Here is a 23131-nt window from a genome sequence, read left to right as displayed (position 1 = left end):
TTCATTTCCTCTCTGCTCCCCTTCTACCCAACACCCAGATATCTCTCCACGTTCTTTAACAGGGCAAGCACATTCACCACAAATTCCAGTGCAAGACAAGAGCTGCTTTTCAAGTGAATTGTTTACCTGGCCCAATTATTAACAAGTATTTCCTCAGCACCTTACATGAGCTTCCTCTGTCTTCAAGGACCCATAGGCTAACAGAAGCTGCAGTGGGAGGCTTGCTGTCTTCTTGGGTATGTGTTCTGGCAGTGCCCTATTGTTCCATCTACCAGGCCAGAGACAGGAGGGGCCTGCCAGCAACACTGCAGTTCCCTGACCAACAGAACGTGGTGGGAGTGGGGAGTGGGGAGTGAGTATCTGTGGGGAAATAGAGATGTAGGGAGCAGAGGCAGTAGCAACTTACTCAGATACAGCAAGCAGCTGAAACAATAGAAAACTGGCTGCACAAAAAATATCTAATGTCTAGTGTCTTATTTAAGAGACACCATATTGTAGGATGTGGATTGCTTCCAAGTTTGATTCAAACCACTTGTCCTCAGTGGAGTCTAACCACTCTGTCAAGGTCCTTAGTTCCAGGAATTTCCAAAACAGGTCTAAAAAGAAAAGTTTAAAGAACTCATGCAGAACATTGAACTGGAAGCAGATCATTGTGCTCAATTTATTTTTATTTTTTCTGAGATGGAAGCCATATAACACTTCCTCAAACCACCAATCTTGGGGCTGATGGCTTCAAGGGCAGCCTTCCTTCTGCCAAGTTTCCCTCATGAACTGGGATGCCTCCCTCCCCGCAGATGATCCCATCCTGGAAGAAACACAAGAGGTCTTTCTTTGGAGCTGAAGCTCAGTTAGCTGGTGCCTGAGTTCTGGGCCAAAACCATCACAAGAGTTGCCCGATTGCAGTTTACACCACGCCATGTGTTTGAGGAAGAGTCACGCCCGGCTGCTGCTCCTGAAAAAACAAGTTTTGCCCCCAACAGAACGGATCGCCACCTTCTGACTTTCCTCCTATGGGATGCAGCTCATGAAAGCAGAGTTTGATTCAGGGTTGTTATTTTTTCCTTCTAGTTTAGAAGTGGGAAAGGAAGAAGGCTGTATTTTCTTGGTATACCAGAAAGCCCAGCCTGATGGCTACAAGGGTAGTACTGTCTGAGTGGAGAAGGAAAGAGGGGCAGATGGGATAGGCGGTTGGGGTGGGGTGTGAGTTGTCAAGGCCATGAAAATCTGTACCCCAGCATGACCTAGAGATGATAGGTACTTTCCAAGGCCAATGGGACTATTTCCTAGTTTTACAGATTTGGTATTTTGAGAGACTTTAAAGCCATATTCTTCACCTAAAAGCAATGTCATTCCTTATTTCCACTTTCAGCTTCCCCACCATCTCTGAGGTATGAAGAGTATCTGTATCTTACAATCAGAAATTCTGTGTGAGGCTGGGTGTGGTAGCATAGGCTCATAGTCCTAGCACTTGGGAGGCTGAGGCAGGACTGTAAGTTTGAGGTTAACCTGGGCTCCATAGCAAGACTTTGTCTCAAAAAATGAAAAAGAAGAAAGAAAGAAAAAGAGAGGAGAGGAGAGGAGGAAGGAAGGAAGGAAAAAAAAAGAAAATATCTCATGTGGAAGACTGATTGCCCTGCCCCTATCCCCAGGTAGTGAAAGAGCTGTCTTGCAGTTAGCCCACTCAGGCCAGTGGTTCTTCTAGCTAGAATGGTTTTGGAATATTCACTTTCGTTTGGGGGGTCAGGAAAGGATTTACTTCTAGCTTCAAATTTCATCCACAGTAGTGCCTGGGATGGTTTGCATGTGAGCTGCTAAGAAATATCTCCAGGATCACTTCTGTCCTTGGTGGTGCACTAGGCCATCTCCATCATGCAGTGCTGGGTGTCTTGTTCCTAATTCTGTTGGAGGTGCCACCCTCTGTGAAATCTGCAATATGCCCCATCCCAGGTCAGCACAGTTCACTCAGTGTGGAAATGAGATCACAGAAGAGCATGCAGGGATAGCATGAGAGATGTGGCTCAGAACTGATGGCTAACAACCCTGCAGACCTAGCAGAAAGCTTGTATAGTGCCACTGAAGCTGAAGCAGCACAGGCTCTGGATGTGTAAACCCCTTCCATCCTAAATGGGCAGACAAGACTCCATATGGGTCCCTCTGGCCTGAGAGTCAGAGCCACCCAGACTATCCCGGGTCCTCACAGAAATCCCTGTTAAGTATCTAGGACAATGTGTGCTGTGCTTACATGCAGCAGCCAGCCTCACCCCACTCAGATTCCTGAGGAAGGCCCTGAGAGCCCATGGAGTCAGCTGCACCATTTTTCCTGACACTTTGCCTTCAAACAGCACCTCTGTGCAGCTGTGCAGGCCCAGGAATGCTTCCTTCTCCTTAGGCCTGGCCTTACTACAAAAGCAAAGCTAGTGGGCTTGGCTGGCTCCCAAGGTGGATGTGGAGAGAATACCGCCTTTCCCAGAAGGTAGCTTGACTCTTCACCAAATATTCCTCAACAGCACCTTCACGACTCAGACTAGTACAACACTCATTTCTTGTGTGGAGATGAGACAGGATATGACCACTATGGTTCAGAGACTGAAAGTTATTTCCCAATCTATTCACAGGGCTGCTGAGTGCCAAAGGCCACAGGTTTCAGCATCCTGGGACAGAACGCCTGCCAGCTGGCATGGTCAGGACCAGGTCCAAACAGCAGGTTTAATCAAAGTAAGTCTCACACCAGGAGAACTGTGAAATGGGAGGGTCATCCCCAGAGAGGGATGAGGGTGAGCTGGAGGCAGCAGGCACAGAACCCTGTATGCAAGGAGCAACCCACATGGGCAGGAGCCAAGGATTTGGTGCAGAAGGCCAGGCTAGGGCCAGATTGTAGAGGGCTTTAAATGTCAGGCTAAGGAATTTATCAGGGAAATGAAATGATCAAACAGGTGTTTCAGGAAGATAAATTTGAAGAGAATGTGCAGGATGAATTGGAAAATCTGGAAGTATGGCAACAATTAGGAGGCTGTGAGATTAATTAGGCTGTTGCAGTAGTCCTGTGTGAGTTGATAAGGGTGTAAATGAGCAGAGTGGTGGCAGAAATGGAAAGGGACAGCTGTAGGAGACATTGTTAAGGAAGAATGGATGAGGTTTGCTGCCTGATTGGATTGGGGACCCAGGGAGCTCAGGGAATCAAAGGTGACACCAGAGTTTTGAGTGTGGGCAACTGGGTAGTACAATGAGCAGAGAAAGGGATGTCAGATGAGGGAGCTGGTTTTTAGCAGACATGAATTCAGTTCCAGACGCAGAGAGTCTACATGATACCCAACTGTGAATGTCTGACAAGAACTAGCAAATGTAACACCAGAGCTCAGGAGGGACGTGATGAATTTGACAATCAGGCAGAGAAGCAAGTGATCAATGAAATGGTGGAATGAATAAGACTGCTAAGGAAAAGTATATACAGTGGAGAGGACCAAAGACTACCCTTTGAAGAATGTCCACATGTAAAGGATTTCTATCACAGAGCTAAGTTTAAAAAGTGCCAGCCTATGTGCTACAGTATGTCTTCACCATTAAAACAGCAGCTTAAAGTATATGTTAGTTTGACAAAACCAAGCAATATAGTATTTTTATGTCTCGATTTACATTACAAATGCCTGAAGTATGCCCTAAAACAAATTTACTTTAAGTCTGATATTGAGAGAAGAAAAAGATAAATGACAGTGATCATAATCTAGATTAGTAGATCTTATCCCACAAGGAGTCAAGCAATGAAAAGGAAACTGACTGGACAAGGTGGAGCACACGTGCAATTGTAGCACTAGGAAGGAGGAGCAGGAGAACTCTGAGTTTGAGACCAGTCTGTGCTACATAGTGAGACCCTGTCTCAACTCCTCCCCTCCCCCCAAAAGAAAAGGAAACCTGTGACGTATATACTAAAAATAACATTTGATCAGTGGTATTAGTAGATACTGACTTATTTTAAACTCACTGTATTTGGGATTGGGGGTATAGCTCAGTGGTAGTGGGTACACTTAGCATGCAAGAGATGCAAGAGGCCCTGGGTTCAATCCCCAGCAGAATTTTTCTTTCTTTTCTTTTTCTTTTTTGAGATAAGGTCAGCTAAGTAGCCATAGCTGGTCTTCAACTCATGATGCTCCTGCCCTGCCTCTTAACTTTTTTTTTTTTTTTTTGGCAGTACTAGGGTTTGAATTCAGGGCCCTGTATTTACTAGGTAGGCACTCCACCACTTAAGCCATATCCCTAGCACCTCCCAAATAACTGGGACTACAGCTGTGTACCAACATGTTCAGCTAAGGTATTTTTTTTTAAATAAAAGATATATATTTTAAGTACAAACTGGCTCAAACATTTTAAAAGAAAAGTTAATATAGGAAAGCTACCTAGAGTATAGCAACCCACACTTAGGATGCAGACAAAGCAGCTCTTCTCTTTTTAATGTGTATCTCTAGTCTTTTTACATATACATTTTCTATATATTGCATTTTTTTGATAGTCACTTAGAAAACAAAATATTATAGAGCTACAGGGAGGGTGACTCAGCAATGAAGTGCTTGCCTAGCACGTGTGAGGCCCTGGGTTTGATCCCCAGTGCTACAAAAAACAAACAACAAAAAACATACGTGTGTGCATGTAGACTTGGATTCTTAGAGAAGCTACTTTAAGTCCTATGAAGAAAAGATCTTTTACCGGGAGCAGGTGGCTCACATCTGTAATCCTAGCTACCTGGGAGGCTGAGATCAGGAGGATGGAGTTCAAGGTCAGCCCAGCAAACAGTTCTTAAGAGCCCATCTCAAAAATAACTAGAGCAAAATGGACTGGAGGTGTGGCTCAAACCATAGAATACCTGCTCTGAAAGTGGGAAGTCCTGAGTTCAAACCCTAGTCCCACCCCTCAACCCCCCAAAAAAAGATCTTTTGTCTTATGTATGCATTGCTACAATTTTTCTCCTTAATACTTTTTCTGGTGGTACTGGGGTTTGAACTCAGGGTTTCATGCTTGCTGGGCAGGCGCTCTACTGCTTGAGCCACGCCTCCAGCCCTTCTTAGTAGAAGTATGTGCAATGTACAGTTTAGCAGCATAGCAAATGTTATTCCATGACATTTTCAATACCCTTTGAAATCAAAGATTTAAATTTTAACATGTTCTTATATTTAACATGCTGTAATTATGTATTTTTAAAAAAAAAATCCAAATAGATTTAAACACATACCATAACATTTAAAAGATAGCTCCTTTTGCTGGGTGCCAGTGGCTCATACCCGTAATCTTTGGAGGCAAAGATTAGGAGGATCACGTTTTGAGGCCAGTCCAGGCTAAAAAAAAAAAAAAGTGAGATCCTACTGCAAGAATACCCAACATAGAAAAGGGCTGGTAGAGTGATTCAAGTGGTACAAGCACCTGCCTAGCAAGCATGAAGCCGAATTCAAATCCCAGTACCACTAAAAAAAAAAAAAAGAGAGAAAGAAAAAGATAGTTCCTTTCTTCTGGACATCAATTTTTAAAAAAACATGAGCAACTTTTTAAAAAACAATTCACAAATTACACAAAATGGGGGCATATATAATACTTCAGTAGATAGCCATTTCCACATTTCACAAAGGTGATGGAAACAAACTCTAAAAATATTTCCATCAAGAAAATACATGCAACTGCTATATTTCACATTCACACAGAAGACAGAGTTAAGCAAAACTTACAAATGTAGTATCTTCTCATTCTGTAGATTTTTGAAAATACTGTATCTAAAAACGTTAAGTGGACAGGATATCCTAAAATAAAACTCTAAAAATAACGTAGAACGATGAGAACAACTTGCTAAAACCAAAGTAAGAAAACAGTTTCCCTGATGTTCTCAGACTTTCAAAACTGAAACCCAAATAGTTTAATTCTACCAGCTGAATTTAATCTAAAAGTTGACTTTTTTAAAACACCAATACTGTCAAACTTTTTTTTTTTTTTCAAGCTTACCCACCATGGAGGAGGCCAAGTCCCATGTGTAGTGCACATTGCCCTCCTCCTGCTGCTGCACGGTACAGTTCTAACACACACACACCCCATCAATCCCCTTAGCTGCTCCTAAGCGGAGTCCTCATGTACCTGTTCAGCCTTCCCAAGAGCCAGATATGGCCTGCAGATAGAAGGTACAAGAAACACCCCACTCAGAGTGGCACAGAGTGAGGACCACATGCTGGAAGACAAGCTCAGAAGTGGCCACGGGAGTGCTGGGGAAAAGCACTAAGCACAGGGGCTTCCTGGGAGCTCCACCAGTAGAGCTCGGCGTACCTCTAGAGGTCAAGGCCAGGAGTTCATGCAAGTGAGGACGCCTCATACTTCCTTTAGTCGTATTTAAAATGTATACATGGGCTAACTACTGCATTTCTCAGAAATTAATTTCATTTCCTTGAATATAGGCTTTAGACTGATTTGCAGAATACTGGGGAAATACAGAGATTAAACAAAGAAAATCAGTTTTCTTTTGTTGAGTATTTACACTACTAAATAACACAACTAAAAACATTTTTGTGATGAACAATCAGGTGAATGATTCTTATTTGGGGGTTTCAATGAAAAAGGGCTCTTCAATTTATTTAACCAAGGGGGAACTGCACCATTTTGCACTAAACATCTGAAGGGTTGTAGTCAGTTGAAGTTTCTCAATGCGATGTAAAAGGTAATGTTTCTTATAGCAGAAATTACAGGGCATACTTTCATGAGGCAGTTTCATAGTAGGTAATTTTTGGTTAAATCTAACAAGTCTGCAACACACACGTATCTTATTTCAGAAGAGATGGTGACTCAGAGATGCTTGTACTCAACTTCTGGTTCCATAAAATAAAAGTCCAAATGTTTGGAATGAAATGACTCATTATTCACCAAAAATCCACAAAATATTCACACCAGATAGACCAAGATTAACTCTCCTATAAAGAGAAAGAGAGAAGAAGAAAAAAAAAAAAAACTGTAGTAAAATTGCTTGCCAAGCACTTATGGTTTTGTTCTAAATACTGGCATTCCTGTAGCCTCCATTTTTAAAATTTAATTGATACTTTGATCTTATTAAAGTCTCTACTGTCTGGTGCAATAATTCTTCAAGTCCACTGAAAAACTAATTTTCAACACTGTATTCTATACTTGGGCTTTGAACAGTGGAGAGTAAATCCTGTTACTCAAACTCACCTGGTAAACCATGTGCATAATTTATTGCAGAGTTGCCTTAAATGTTATCAATTAAATATGTATTCTTTATACATCTTAAACCACACTGAATATGGCAAAAAGACAAACCTACTGCCACTCCATAGAATACATAAAGTACAAGAAGAGGGCTAGGAAAGAATTAAATCAGTCATCCAACAGAAAAAGAAACAAATACTGTCTAAAACTGAAGAGCTGCATACTCTATTATTTGGAACTATGAGAGTCTGATCAGAACAAAAAGCTGAAAGTTTCAAGTGGCTGCCTTTGGGAAGTGGCCTTGGGGAAAACAAGGAACTCATGAGCTTGTAACCCTATTTGCCATTTTTTTTTTTTTTTTTTTTTTGGTGGTACTGGTGTTTGAACTCAGGGCCTACACCTTGAGCTACTCCACCAGCCCCTATTTTGTGATTGTTTTTCTAGAGACAGGGCCTCGAGAACTATTTCCCCGGGGCTGGCTTTGAACCATGATCCTCCTGATCTCTGCCTCCTGTGTAGCTAAGATTACAGATGTGAACCACAGGTGCCTGAAAGGATGGTAGTTTTTAACTGCTTGATGATGTTTTGTTTAAGACAGAGTTTTGCTATATAACCCACGCTGACGTCAAAATTGCAATCTTCCTGTCTCAATCTCCAGAGTGCTGGGAATACAAGTGTGTACTAACCATCCCTAGCTTTAATTATTTGTTTTAGAAAGTATTAAAAAGATTAATCACTCATAGTATAAAGGTGAATAATTTCCAAGTTTTTTCACCTTGGTTTTAAAAAATGCAATAAATAAAAGTATTAGTTTCAGTCAAAAATGTTTTATTTTCCACATGTAAGTTGCTCATTAAAAGACAAGCACTTTCAAAATTATACCAATTCTATTTGACCTTGTAGTAAATTAACTGCTCAATTAAATACTTTTAAAGTTTTTTTCATTTTTATGCATATGATAAATTGTATCTTGTACTTAACACAAACTTTATATTATCATGACAAATCATTTATGCATCAAAATATCAATTTGTATTTATAAAGGAAAAGGTGAATTTTCAATTAGACCAAAAATTCGGAAGTCACACACTTGTAATCTCAGCACTGCTAAGGCAGGAGGATTGTGAGTTCAAGGCCAGCCTACGCTACATAGTAAGTTCAAGGCCCTGTCTCAAAAACAAAACAACCCCCCCAAACTCCAAATATTTGGCCTAGAGATCTAGCTCAGTGGTAGACTCGCTTGAATGTACGAGGCCCTAGGTTCAGTGCTCAGCACTCAAAACAGCAATCAAGTAAACAAGCCCCTCCCAAACCAAAAATTCATCGTATATTTAAAATGTTCTAAGGCTGGAGGTACGGCTTGAGTGGTACAATACCTGCCTAGCACAAGGCCCTAAGTTCAAATCCCAATACCACATATACACAGTTTTAAAACTTAATTCTTCAAAATAGCCTTTCAGAAGCACTCAGTGAAGAATTCAAAACAATGTATTTATATACTAACAATATATTTATACCAAATTCCATATCCCACCTAATATATGTGCACATACATGTATGTAACCGAATATTCCTAGAAATTTTAGAGAAAAAGTGTATTTTACTAGTATGGAAAAAATGTCCTAGATATACCAGAAGATTAAAAATCAGGTCACAGAGCAAAAAGTAGGTATAATACATTTTTTAAGCAAGGTGAAAAAATCATTCCCAGAAAGTAGTCTGGAAGTGTAAACCCAACACTGTTAATACTTTGAAGGTGGAGGAAGGAAAAGGCTGAGCAGAAGAGTATTTTCACTTTCTGGTTTGTATACTGTTACACTGTTTAAATAAATATTTCTGTACTGAGCATGCATTAGTTTTAGCAATCAAAAATGAAGGAACGAAGAGCCATGTTAAAATTTAGACACTTCACAAAAGTGATTTTCCTATTTAATTTTTCTTATATATTAATTAGAAATATATATGATAAAAGAAGCTGATGAATGTTTATATTTGTTTCTATATTTCTGTTCATGTCTGCATTTTTGGGTTTTTTTTGGGGGTTTTTTTTGGCAGTACTGGGTCTTGAACTTAAGGCCTCATGCTTGCTAGGCAGGTGCTCTACTGCTTGAGCCACTCTACCAGTCCCGTTCATGTCTGTTAATCTTTTGCAAGTAATATACTGAAGGATAGGAGCTTTGTTTTCTCTAGAGCAGTGCTGTCCAACAGAAATATAACATATGCAATGCAAAGCATGTACATCATTTTAAGTCTCCTAATAGACACCTAAGTAAGAAACGTGAAATTAATTTTAAGACTATACTTCATTTAACTTAATATATCCAAAATGACATTTCAGTATGTAACTGATATACAAAATTATTAAGAAACTACTTTACATTTTTTGGGTATTATGTCTTTGACATCTGATACAGTTAAAACTTAAGAGCATGTTCCAAGTGCTCAATGGTGCATGTGGCTGGTGGCTGCTGTGTTAAACAGTGCAAAGTTGGGACACTGTTTAACCTCTAAATTACAAAAAGGATGCCTAAACACAACCGTTTAAACAGAGGCACACCCATCAGAAGTGGAAATGACCACAGGATTTTATGCTCTGAGACCCTCCTTTAACATTGTGTCAACCTTAGGCACTTAGTATGGCCGAGCTGGAGCCAGCACCAGGTCTTCAGACCCCAGATCATATACTACCAGATGTCCCCAGCTTCAGCAGGGACCTTGCACTTCTTTCAACTAACATTTGATACACTAAAAGTCTGAATCATCAAAATGACAAGATAATGATTTTAACAATGTGAGCATTATTAAATATGTAAGCAATTTCAATGGACTATTTTTTTAACTCAATGAATATTTTGGAATGAGTACTGACTCAGCCTTTTGGAGATGTAACCAATTTGCAGAATGCTTTGTGTATAGAATAGAATGACTTGGAAAAAAAAACAGACTCCAAGTTGTTTCTGAGTTGTTTTGTTTTTTTTTTTTTTAATTTTCAAATGTCAAGAGCCCAGATTTTTACCTATCTCAAGAGTTGTTCCTCCAGGGGACACAACTGTAAAGCCAATGATGTGGTCCAATTGCCTTTTACTAATATCGAAACGGAGATTTTGAGGAGTTAAAGGACTTTCCTAGACAGCAGACACCACTAGTAATAGGACTGAGCTAGTACTAGATGCTGTATCTAGAGTTTAGTCCATAAACCTTCTGTTATATGATGCTGCCATCTGTAATTTAGCATAGGAAGAAAAACAGTAAATAAATTACTTACATTTTAAGAGCATAAATACCTACCCAAGCATTCCTGACTCTTTGGTCTTTATTATGTAGAGGAACATGAGCAATGTATGAAACATATTATTTCTGCCCTAGAACCAAGACACAAAAGACAAGATTTAAACTGAACTGAAAAGATTCAATGTGGTAGGCAAATGCAGATCTTATCAATTCATAACCTATCAACTCAGAATTCTACATAATTCAGACTTCATCCATCCATTAAATAAAAAGCCCATACTTGGTGCTAGGAAGTGGGAATACTGTGGTGAATAAGACAGAATGGATCCATGTAATGAAGAGCTTAACATAGTAGGAAAGGCAGATAGTAAACTAAGATTTCAACATATGAGAAAGGGTGTAGGATGCCACAGGAACACTGGAAAGCATCTAACCTAGACTGGAAGGGCATGGAATGCCTCCCTGAGGGAAGCTGAGACCTGAAATATGAACAAGAAGTTGACATATGGGGCGGGGATCTCACATATGGGGAATAGCATTTAATAAGGTTGAAAGAGAGCTATTCTGAAGTTGGCGCACCAGAACTACATTTAAAAAATGCTCTATCCCCCTCAAACTAACACATTTATAAGAACGTCAGGATTAAAATAGCTTTCAGAACCAGGCACAGTAGTGCACACCTGTAATTCTAGCTACCTGCGAGGTAGAGATGAGGAAGATCACAGTTTAAGGCCAGCCCATACAAAAAGTTCTCGAGATCCCACCTCAACCAGTAGCTGGGAATGGTGGCATACTCCTGTCATTCCAGCTACGTGGAAAAAATAAATAGAAAAGATTGTGATCCAGATGAGCACTAGTCCTACCAAAACAAAACAAAAGACAAACCCTATTTGAAAAATATCTAAAACAGGGCTGGAGGCATGGCTCAAGCGGTAGATCACTTGCCTAGCAAGCATGAGGCCCTGAGTTCAACCCCTAGTGCCAAGAGAAGCCACTTCCTCCCCTAGCAAAACAGAAAAATACCTAAACCAAAATGAGCTAAGGCATGACTGAAGTGGTAGAGTGCCTGCCTAGTTAAGCACAAGGCCCTGAGTTTTCAAACCCCAGTAGGACCAAAAAACCCCCAAAACTTTTAGTCATACTTCAAAATGTATCACAGCATACCTTAGTACATAAGACACATGCTTAATACAAATTTATTTTATAAACAAGGGCTACTAAGCAGCATTTTGCTGGCTCTAAAATCAAACTACTATATCTGTTGTTTTATAAAAACAGCTAATTTATATTCTCGACTTACCGATTAACTTTTACCTCCTTTCTATGATTTAAGATGTTTTTATTCAAAATTCTGAGAATGTGGACTGTCATGGGTATGGAAACTTCAGTGGTCCAAAACACAACACTATGCATGCATTTACAAAGGTAAAATATTAAACTTGAAAGAAATGAAATTAGAATCTTGGGAATCTGATGGAGAACACAGTACAGAATTATAGTCAATAGGCTGGTTGTGCACACCTATAATCCCAGAAAAGGGGAGGTTGAGATAGGATTGCAAGGTTTTTTGTTTGTCTGATGGCACTGAGGTTTGAACTCAGGCTTCGCACTTGCAAAGCAGGGACTTTATCACTTGAGTCACACCTCTAGTCCATTTTTCACTGATTACATGGGGATCTAACTTTAACCCCAGCTGGCCTCAACTGAGATCCTCCCGATTTTATCTTCCCAAGTCGGTAGGATTATAGGCATGAGATACTGTCACCTGGCTAGGACTGTAAGTTTGAGGCTAGCCTGGGCTATATAGTGAGTTCGAGGGTCAGCCTGGGCTACATAATGAGACCCTAGCTAAAAACAAAACAAAACAAAAAAAACCCCCAAAGCAAATTATAGTCAATGTGAAATTTCTCAGTAAATATGCTGCTAACAAAAAAGAAATGGCAAAGGTTATCAATAAAACTCATGTTTACAATCAAGACTAAAATGCCTAGATGGAAGTGTAAACTGGCAGAATAACCTTTTTTCAAAAGTAATTTGGTAATATATATTTGTAAGCAGCCTTGAATATACTCCGTGGCTCAGAATTCCACTTTTGGAACTTTGGATCAAAGAAATGATCCAAGATGCAGACAGCTATATGCGTGAAGATGAATTTTTGGTATTTATAATGAAGAGTAGAACTATTCCAAATGTCTAACAGTAGGGAATGAATAAAATATATCATGAAAAAGTTCTTATGGTATTAAGAAGTATCCTTATGAAGATTTTTTAATGGCATGTAAAATTATGTCATTTTAACTTTTAAAAGCAAAATATAAGACTACATAAGTTATATGATTTCAACCCATAAAAAATAGAGACTAAAACAAAAATTTCCAAAAACTAAAACAATAGAATGTCAACAATAGCTACCTCCAAATGAGTGATTTTTCTTTCTTTTTTTCATACTTTTCCAAATTAAGCATGTTACTTTTTTTTTGTTTTTGGTGGTACTGGAGTTTGAACTCAGGTGTGGTACGGATTGAGCATACTGGCTGGAGGTTTCCAGCCAGGCATATTACTTTTGTTGTAAAAAGAAAAGAATATAAGAAAAACACATCTCCTATAAAAAGTTTACTACCTATTCTATAAACAAGAAATAATTTTATGGTTTTTTTTTTTTGTGGCATTGGGGTTTGAACTCAGGGCCTCACACTTGCTAGGCAGGTACTTTACCACTTGAGACACTCTACCAGCCCTGAGATTCTAATTTTAAAAGTGGTATTAATCCAGGCACCAGTGACTCATGCCTGTAATCCCAGCTACTTGGGCTGAGGTTGGGAGAATTGAGGTTCAATGACATCTCTGGCAAATACTTTGAGAAACCTCATCTTCAAAATAACCAGAGCAAAATGGACAAGAGATATGGCTCAAGCAGGAAAGTGCCTGCTTTGCAAGCACAAAGCCTGAATTTGAACCCCAGTCCCACCCAAAAAAACAAACAAACAAAAGTATATCAAAGTAAAGCACCTACAACATTCTCTAACAGTAACCTGTATGTGCAGAAATACCTTTGGAAGACTGTAGACATGGCGCTGGTAGATAAGCTCATAATGTGGAGGGTTGACAGCACTTTGATAAACGCAAAAAACATTCTCATTTGTAACATCTGTAAAAACACGTTATATTAAACTAAACCGTTAGAGACATTTCATGTGAAAAATGTCAACACGTTCTTTTAGGAGAGGCTTGTACCTGGTTTATTTGGCGTCTGAACAAAGTGCTGAGAGGTGAATGTTTTTCCATCAGGATACTTAGGATGTGGAGGTAATCTAGAATCAAGGTAGGTGCAGAACACATGCATGACGATCTGAAGATGAGGAAGTAATTGTTCAGAGTTAGCATGAAAATCTAGCATGGAAATAGCTCTTTAAAACATATTTACCTATAACAATTTCAACTTTAAAATTTTTCCCCAAATAAAGAATTAGCAAATATGCTTATATTTGAGACGGAACTTACAGAATGGAAAGAAACTCACATAATCCAGGTAACAAACATATTATTTTAACCAAAAGTATTATTTTAGATAACAATAAGGAATTCACTAATAGAATCTTCTCTCTTAAATCATAAAGGAATTCAGTGTGTTGAAGAGATGAGACTAAGCCAGCTTAGTAAATAATCCACTTGGGGGCTAGGAATATATCTCAGTGGTGGAGCACTTGCTTAGCATATATAAGCCTTGGGCTCAATCCCTAGCACCACTAAAAGCAAAACAAAACAAAAAAACACTAAACATTTAAAACTGAAGGGCTAGCAGAGTGGTTCAAGTGCTAGCAAGTATGAGATACTGAGTTTAACCCTTAGTACCCTTAAAAAAAAAAAACAAAGCTGAAAAATATATTTGCCATCAAATTATCTTGATCTTTTGAGGGGATGATTTCCTTTTCAAATTAAAAAAAGAAAACATAAAGCTCCACCTACAAAGTTGCTATTACCATTTACACAGTCAGGGACACACAGCATGACAGGGACAATTTAAACACCAAGCTTTGGTTTTGCACAGTAACCCTAGCAAAGCAGTGCATTCCTTGTGTTCATACCCATATAGCTGACAGCAAAGCAAAGATAAAATGCACATACATTCAATTTTTAATTTGAATGTCAACAGTTAAAACTTATTTTCACATATAATAGTTACTATTAATAGCCTGATTTTGAAAAACATTTAAGGGCACAAAAACTTTTATGCTATTTGATCTAGAAAATTTGACACCAGGAATTGTTCTTAAAGTGATAATGCCAGATAAGAAAGAAATATGCATCATAGTCTTCCTTGTCACACTATTTAAGATAGAAAAACAAAAATCCTTCGTACACCATAAATTTCTTAATCTTTTAGTTACAACACAGGAGAATAGTTAAATAACAATATGCAATAATGAATAAAATACTTAAATACCGCAAAAGCAAAAAAACTCATATAATTTTACATACAGTATAATTACAACTATGATAAAAATATTAAAAAGTAGCACCACCTTAATAAAGGGACAAAAAGTACACAAAAATATTAACAGTAGGTGGGTTAAGAAGCCAGCACTACTGTAATTCATTTTCTATCTTGGTTTCTAAATTCTTTCTAATACTTATTTCAACATGGAAAAATAAAGAAACATATCTAATACCAAAAATACTAAGCTAATAAAAACCTATAACTAGGGATTTACCGCAGAATCAGTGGGCAGGTCTGTATCCCACTTGCGTCCTTTGAAGTCTCCACCTCTGTTCCACCGAAACGAGCTCATACAGCCTCCTTGAGAAAGCTCTGTGTGGTAAGGCAAAATTAAAAAAGCCAAGGACATGCAAGAGAAAAAAGATAGCTAGGGGGTTACAATTAGGAAAGCATATTATACAGACATACATACATATACACACACACACAATTTTTTTTTTTTTGAAACGGGGTTTCACTATGTAGCTGAGGCTGCCTCAGCCTCCTTGATATTGGGATTATAGGCATATACCACCATGCTTGGAGAAAAGCACATTATCCTAAAAACCTTATGAAAACACCCCAAATAGGGCTGATGGAGTGGCTCAAGTGGTAGAGCGCCTGCCCAGCAAGCGTGAGGTTCAAACCTTAGTACCGCAAAAAAAAAAAAAAAAAAAAAAAAAAAAAACCAAGACAACACCAAAAAACACCCCAAATAAAGAAAAACAAGACACAAAAGTTAAATATCACTATGAACAAAGAATCAGAAAAATCCAAAATGTGGGATAAGACTACTACTCTGGATTCTTTAAAAAGTCATTGGACAGCCAGGCATGATGGCCCATACCTATAAACCCCAGCACTCAGGAGGCAGAAGCTGGAGGATAGCGAGTTTCAGGTCAGCTTGGGCTACACAGTGAGACTTTGTCTCAAAAAAAGTCATTGGAGAACAGGGAAGTCTGAGTATGAACTCTAAATTAGATGGTATTATAGAACTGTTAATTTTTAAGACGTGATAAGTGCATTATAGTTATGTAAAAAGGATGTTCTTATTCTTAGCAAAATGTATGCTGAAAAGTAATGATGTCTGCACTTTTCTTTTTTTTTGTGGGACTGGGGGGTTGAATTCAGGGCTTTGTGCCTGCTAGACAGACTCTCACCACTTGAGTCACACCCCCAGCCCTTTCAGTGTCAGTTATTTTTGGGGATAGGTCTCACTCTATACCTAGAGTGGCCTGGACATCCTTCTATTTGTGATTCTCTGCAAAGCTGGGATGACAGGCATGTGCCAGTGTCCATCCAGCCACTGACTGAGAGGCCCTTTTGCCTAGCTGGCCTAGAACCAGATCTTCTGGATCTCTGGCTGCCCAAGTAGCTAAGATTATAGATTTGAGTGACCATGACTTGCCTGCAACATACTTGCATATGGTTCATCACACAACATATGTATATAAATGTAGAGGGAAAGAGAATCAAATACAAAATGTTTCTAACTATTCAATCCAGGTGGTACATCCAGGTGGTACAGTATGCAATTGTATTCTTCTAAACTTATTTGTATTTAACACTTTATATATTTTTTCATTTATATGTACTCTGTTACTTATGAAGCAATCTTCCCACTCCCACCCCCTCCACCCACTAGTACTGGGGGTTTGAACCCAGGAACTTGCACTTGCTAGGTAGGTGCTGTGCCACTTGACCCAAGCCTCTAGTCCTTTTTGCTTTAGTTATTCCCAGACCATAGGCAGCATTCCTACCTATGGCCTCTTGTTGTAGCTGGGATGACAGGTGCATGCCATCATGCCCAGGTTGTTTTTTGAGAAACTCTTGCCCAGGCTGGCTTCAAATGTAGGTCCTCCCAATATCCACCTCCCAAGAAGCTAGGATTACAGACATGAGCCACCATGCCGTGTTATATGAAGCAATCCCACCAAAAAATTTGAGCCTGAGTTTATACGAAATACAGAGGACAAAGGAGTTATGTAAAACTACACCATGGATACAGTCAGCAAAACTCAGATTATAGGAGACTCTGTAGGACAACAATCCAGTTCTTTCAACAAATATACTGCAAAGGGAAAAAAAAAAAGGGACAGAAAATATAATAACCTATCACAACTCATGAAAACATCTCAATCCTAACTAAAAAAATATTAAAAAAGAAATTATGTATTTTATAAGGTGATGGATATTTGAAAATATACCAGCTATTTCATGAAAGAAATGTTAAAAATAATAGATGTGATAACTATATTGTGGTTAAGTGTAGCTGTATGATGGAATTTTTTAAAGGCTTTATCTTTAGAGACACATAAGGAAATATTGTAGGTGAACTGATAATGATATATAGGACTTGCTTCAAATAAAACAGAAGGAAGAAAGCAAACAGAGGCAAAGATAAGGCAAGGGCTGCCCAGGGACAGATGGAAGACGTTAGGCCTGTGTGATGTGTATTCAATAGGGTTAGGTAAACCATTTTGTCTGGTTTATTGCACTTTTGAAATTCTCCCATGTAACAAGTTTTTAGAGAGTCAAGAAAAATGCTAATTCCTGAATCCCAATCCAAACCTGGGGTAAAGGGAAAGCACTGTAACATTTTCAAATTAAGGCTTATGATAACTCTGAATACTGAAACAGTATTTAAAAGCATGTTTGGGGGATGAAAACATTTTATAGAGTTTATCCAAATAAGAAAAATTCTAACTTTATGAACTGCTCTCTAAGTAGAGGCATAGTTAGTGTGTGCATAGGGCATGTCAGGGAGGCTGAGCTTCCTGATTTCAGATCATCACATCTCCCCTCAATCATGAGAAGAAATCAGACCGGCATTTGATATAATAAAGAATGTTACTGCAGCACCTATTCTTGGTAGTCTAAGAATAGAAAAAGAATGAAGTATTCACTTGAACTCATTTGGGTCATATTCTTATACAGAATAAAATTAGTAATTAACATATTTGGGCTATACTTTTGACAATACTTAAATGTATAAAATAGAGGACCCAAAAAGTTATTAAAGTATAAGCTTTAATTAAGCCATAATTAAATATATATTTACTAAATATAAGATCATAATTACACTTTAATTTTTTTTGAGGTGTGGTACTAGGGTTTGAATCCAGGGCCTTGAGCCTGGTAGGCAAATGCTCTACCCATGTGAGGCCAAAACCCAGCTATACTATTAAATTTTTTCTATTTAAAAAATTTTTGGTGGTACTGGGGTTTGAACTCACGGTCTTGAAGTTACTAGGTAAGAGCTCTATAGCTTGAGCCACACCCCCCAGCTCCTGTTTGGTTTTTTTTTTATGGTACTGGGGCTTGAACTCAGGGACTTCACCTTGAGGCACTCCACCAGCCCTATTTTTGTGAAGGGTTTTTCGAGACAGCGTCTCATGAACCATTTGCCTGGGCTGTCTTCCAACCTCGATCTCCTGATCTCTGCATCCTGAGTAGCTGGGATTACAGGTGTGAGCCACCAGAACCCAGCTCCTGTTTTGCTTTAATCATTTTTTAGACAGGGTCTCATTTCTTTTTGCCCAGACTGGCCTGGCACTGTGATCCTCCTGATATCCACTCTCAAGCAGCTGGGATATAGGCATGTACCAACAGGCTCAGTTATGCTTTTAATTTTGAAAAATAATTTTTCCTTTGTTACCTTCACTTATAAAATCTCACTGTTACAAAAAAGCTCATTTTCTTCTTCAAAAAACTTACCTTTGATCCTTTCAAACAAATATTCCTGATTTGGTGTTAGGTCTAGATACTGCACAATTGTATTCAGAGTTGGAATGAGAGGGGCTTTGACCAGAGCAGCTTGTTTCAAGCTAGTAATACTAGCCTCTGTTAAAAATAAGATACGGAGAACCCAGATTATTCTTCATGAGAGTCTCTAAAAGAACTTAAAATGCTCTTCCTCACCTGTTGAAATAGTTGGCTCCTTACTGCTTTCAGGTTTTTTTGTGGTACTGGGGTTTGAACTCAGAACCTCATGCTTACAAGGCAGGTACTCTAACCATTTGAGCCACTCCACCAGCCCTTTTTCATGATAACTTTTTGTGAGACAGGATCTTTCAAATTATTTGCTCAGGCTGGCTTCAAACCACAATCCTCCTGATATCTGCCTCCTGAGTAGCTAGGAGGACAGGGGTGAACCACCTATGGCCGGCTGCCTTCAGGTCTTTACACAAGGCAGTTATCTTAATTTGCATTACCTACTTTACCTTCAGTTTATCATTGCAGGCAAGATAGCCAGACTTGTGTACACATACATACTTCTAAAAAAGAAGCGAAGTCTGTGTTGACAAATATATAAACAACTAATATAGAGAAGATTTTAATGCTATATGTATAAAAAGATACAGGGCAGTCTTCAAAGTTGGTTGAATTAGAAGTTGTCCATTATGCCAGGATAAAAGGATTTGTGATAGTAATTCCTCTTATATCATGAAAGATAACTATGCAAAGAAAAAGTCCCCCAAAATTTCAAAATGTTCAACCTTGCTAGTAACACCAATGTTAGGAAAAAGGCTTTTACTTTCCTTTTCAAGTGGGAGGTGATGGTGGAGGGAAGGTCTCGCTATGTAGTCCAGGCTGGCCTAGAACTCTTAACCTTCCTGTCCCAGACTCCCGAGTGCTGGGATTATAGACACGGACTATCACACTCATGGGAAAGGCATCTTACAAGTGACATATAAGCTAGAACATAAACTAGTGTAAGCTTTTTGAAGAGAATGTGTATTAAAAGACTTAAAATATTCCTATCTATTGAACTAACAATGCTATTATCCTAAAGAAATAATTATAAATATACACAAAGATTTAGGTAAAGGATATTCATTATAGCATTTTAGCAACAGTTAAAAAAAATGCCTTAATTTTATGTAATAGAGGTCTGTTAAATATAACAAATATAAAAAAGAAATATAATTTACCCATAAAAACAGTGCTGGAGAATATTTAACAAAATGGAAAAAAAGGTGTGTATAAAAGAGCAGGTAACAAAAAAAGTCCTCAATTTAATTAAAATTATATGCCCATATTTCTCAGTTCCAAAATATGTACTTTTTATATTTCTTAAATTATGGTACAACTTAAAATTGACATATGTGAGTATGTATATACCTATATATGTGTATGTGTGTGTGTGTGTGTGTATATATATATATATATATATATATATATATTTTTTTTTTTTTTTTTTTTTTTTTGGGTGGCACTGGGGTTTGAACTCAGGACCTCACACTTGCTAGGCAGGTGTTCTACCACTTGAGCCACTCTAAAGAACTCATCTTATTTGAAGACATAGGAACCCTTATACACTGCTGCTGGGAACAGAAAGCAGTACAGCTGCTCTACAAGTCTGGCAGCTGCTCAAAAAACTAACATATAATGACCTGGCAATTCTACTCCTAAGTATAAACTCAAGAGAAATTAAAACCTATGGGCATGTAAAGACACGCACATGACTGCTATAGAAACATTATTTATAATAGTCAAAATGTGGAAATTAAATGCCAATCAACTGATGAATGGATAAACAAAATTTTGAGTATTACCTGGTCATAAAAAGAAGTAGGTACTGATAATGCTATCACCTGGATGAACCTTGAAAACATCATGTTAAGTGAAAGAGATCAGTCAAGAAGGATCACATACTGAATGACACCACTAATATGAAATATATGAAAGGCCTATTTTGTAGAGACAATAAACAGACTAGTACTTGCACAGGCTGGCAGGAATGTGGGTAAAAAGGCATGACTATTAAAAGGCATGGGGTTTCTTTTTTGGGGTAAGGAAATGTTTTAAAATGGTGGTGGCTGCCCAAGCCAAACCTTTGGTTGTACACTTTAAATGCACAAACTCTATGGCAGGTAAATTACATCTCAAGCTGTTACATTACAAAAACAACAACCATATTTTAGACATTTTGTTTTTCACTTGCAAATAATAAAGGAAGTTGTTAAATATCCCATTACAAGAAGATATTTTCTCCTTGGCTGATTTATTGAAAATAAGCCAAATGCTGGGCTCTATTTCACATACCTCCTATTTGGAGCTCTGGACAACCCATTCGTCTCATCTGGGTGCTGACGGACTCAATCTCTTGTACAAGTGGCACTAGTATTGTCTCATTGATCCACTAGGGAGAAATAAGTATAGATGTTGTATTTATAATTCCAAAGTATTTCTTAAACAGTTATTTTCATTTTTACAAGTGGACCATTTTTATAAGAATTTTGCTGCCTTAAATGTGAATATTAAAAGAATTATCAAATACAATGAAAGACAATGGAAGTAACAGTTACATGAAGTCCAGAAGAGTTAAATAAATATGCTATTGGAGTTCACATTAACTAAACTACATGCTTCAATTATAAACATGCCCGTTTTTCCTAAAGAAAATATACCTTCAGCTATATGTTAAATTTTTCTTAAAATTTTCTTTCTATATTATTATTCTCAACTAAAACAAAAGATAATCTTCAGTATATACTTCTAGGGTAATTTTTTTGAGGGGGGGGATGGGATTGGTGTTTGAACTCAGGGCTTAGCTCTTAAAAAGCAGGTGCTCTACCACTTGAGCCACACCTCCAACCTCCAGTCCATTTTTACTCTGGTTATTTTGGAGATGGAGTCTCTCAAACTATTTGCCAGGGCTAGCCTTGAGCCACGATCCTCCTGATGTCAGCCTTCCAAGTAGGATTACAGGTGTGAGCTACCACAACATGGCTAATTTCTAGGGTAACTGTTCATTTATTGGCAGTGCTGGGGGTTTTGAACTCAGAGCCTCCTTGAGCTATGCCTCCAGCCCTTTCCCATACTTATTAGCATAGAGTTTATATTGGATTGTAAACAGTAAGACAGGTTTTCAAACAGGCTCTCCCAGTTCCCTAACTGTATATAAAAACAAATATTTAAATGAGTTTGGAATATTAAAATATTACTTTAGGACTGGGAATTTCAAATTCTACTTTCCACAGCTAGTATCAAACTAATTCTGAAATGTGAAAAGACTGTCCAGTGAAACTCCTTGTTCGGTATATTTGTGTGTTACTGCTTTGTGTGCTTGTAGCAACTTCAACCACCACTTCTGTTTCCATGCTTTTGTTTAATCATAAAATTAAAGGAAGAAAAGATATTACCATAAAATTAAAAGATGAGCAGAGCGCTGGTGGCTCACCCCATAATCCTAGCTACTTGGGAGGCTGAGTTTGGGAGGATTGCAGTTCAAGGCCAGTCCGGGCAAATAGTTTGCAAGACTCCACCTCCAAATTAACCACAGCAAAACTGGAGGTTTGGCTCAAGTGGTAAAGTGCCTGCTTTGCAAAGGTGAAGCTTTGAGTTCAAATCCCAGGCCCACAAAAATAAATAAATGAATTAAAAGATTAAATGTTTCAGGTGGACTGGTGCAGTGGCTCAAATGGTAGAACATCTGCCTACCAAGTGTGAGGCCCTGAGTTCAAGCCCCTATATATTGCCAAAAAAAAAAAGGTTTCAGCTCAAACACCCACCATCCCTTTTAAACAAGTAAGACATATGAAAACTGAGTCTTTTTTGTAACACATTTCATAAGCAAAATTTGATACAGTAGCAAGATTTGAACTGAATTCACATGAAGTTACTTATAGATTTTATCTCATTTAGTTTGACTATTCATATATTTTGTTGCAGAAATATTAATTGGCTGATTACTAGTGCTAAACAGACATGCTAGTGGAGTCACAAAATATATGGCATGTGCATATTGCTTTTTTGTCGTTTTTTTTGGTGGTACTGGGAATGGAACCCCGGGCCTCATACATGCTATACAAGTGCTCTCCTACTGACCTACATTCCCAACCCCTACATACTGCTTGGGGGAAAAAAAATCTAGGCTGGGCACCAGTGGGTCACACTTGTAATCCTAGCTACTTGGAAGACTGAGATGTGGAGGATGGAGGTTTGAGGTGAGTCCAGGGAAATAGTTCAAGAGACCCCATCTCCAAGATAACCAGAGTGAAATGGAGGTGAGGTTTAAGCAGGAGGGTGCCTGCTTTGCAAGTGGGAACCCTGAGTTGGAACCCCAGTCTCTCTCTCTCTCACACACACACACACACACACACACACACACACACACAAAAACCCTGAAGAACTCTAAATTTCGTAACTCAGTATCCTAAGGAATTCAGATGAGGAATTGTGTTTGCAAGTAGCTAACACTCCTGTAAGCCTTTATATTTTAAACAGATATTA

General features: G+C 38.4%; 1 protein-coding gene across 3 annotated transcripts in view; it reads right to left on the bottom strand.

The window, feature by feature from the left end:
* Positions 1–650: 650 nt before the first annotated feature.
* The window catches only part of Tmem209 (transmembrane protein 209), a 38440-nt gene continuing 15959 nt past the window's right edge, over positions 651–23131 (bottom strand). The window contains exons 9-15 of one of the 3 annotated variants that reach the window (XM_020183807.2): positions 20942–21038; positions 18611–18736; positions 15129–15226; positions 13651–13765; positions 13467–13564; positions 10474–10547; positions 651–6932 (exon numbers count right to left, since the gene is read on the bottom strand). In XM_020183807.2, the coding sequence (XP_020039396.1) occupies positions 6878–6932; positions 10474–10547; positions 13467–13564; positions 13651–13765; positions 15129–15226; positions 18611–18736; positions 20942–21038 (663 nt within the window). In that variant the 3' untranslated portion in view covers positions 651–6877. The remainder of the gene's footprint in view (positions 6933–10473; positions 10548–13466; positions 13565–13650; positions 13766–15128; positions 15227–18610; positions 18737–20941; positions 21039–23131) is intronic. The other 2 variants (XM_074063154.1, XM_020183809.2) reach the window with 2 other exon arrangements.

This window comes from Castor canadensis, chromosome 2, assembly GCF_047511655.1.
Source record: "Castor canadensis chromosome 2, mCasCan1.hap1v2, whole genome shotgun sequence".
Lineage (NCBI taxonomy): Eukaryota > Metazoa > Chordata > Mammalia > Rodentia > Castoridae > Castor > Castor canadensis.
The sequence above is the reverse complement of the archived record's forward strand: the minus strand, read 5'-3'. Positions and strand labels throughout refer to the sequence as shown.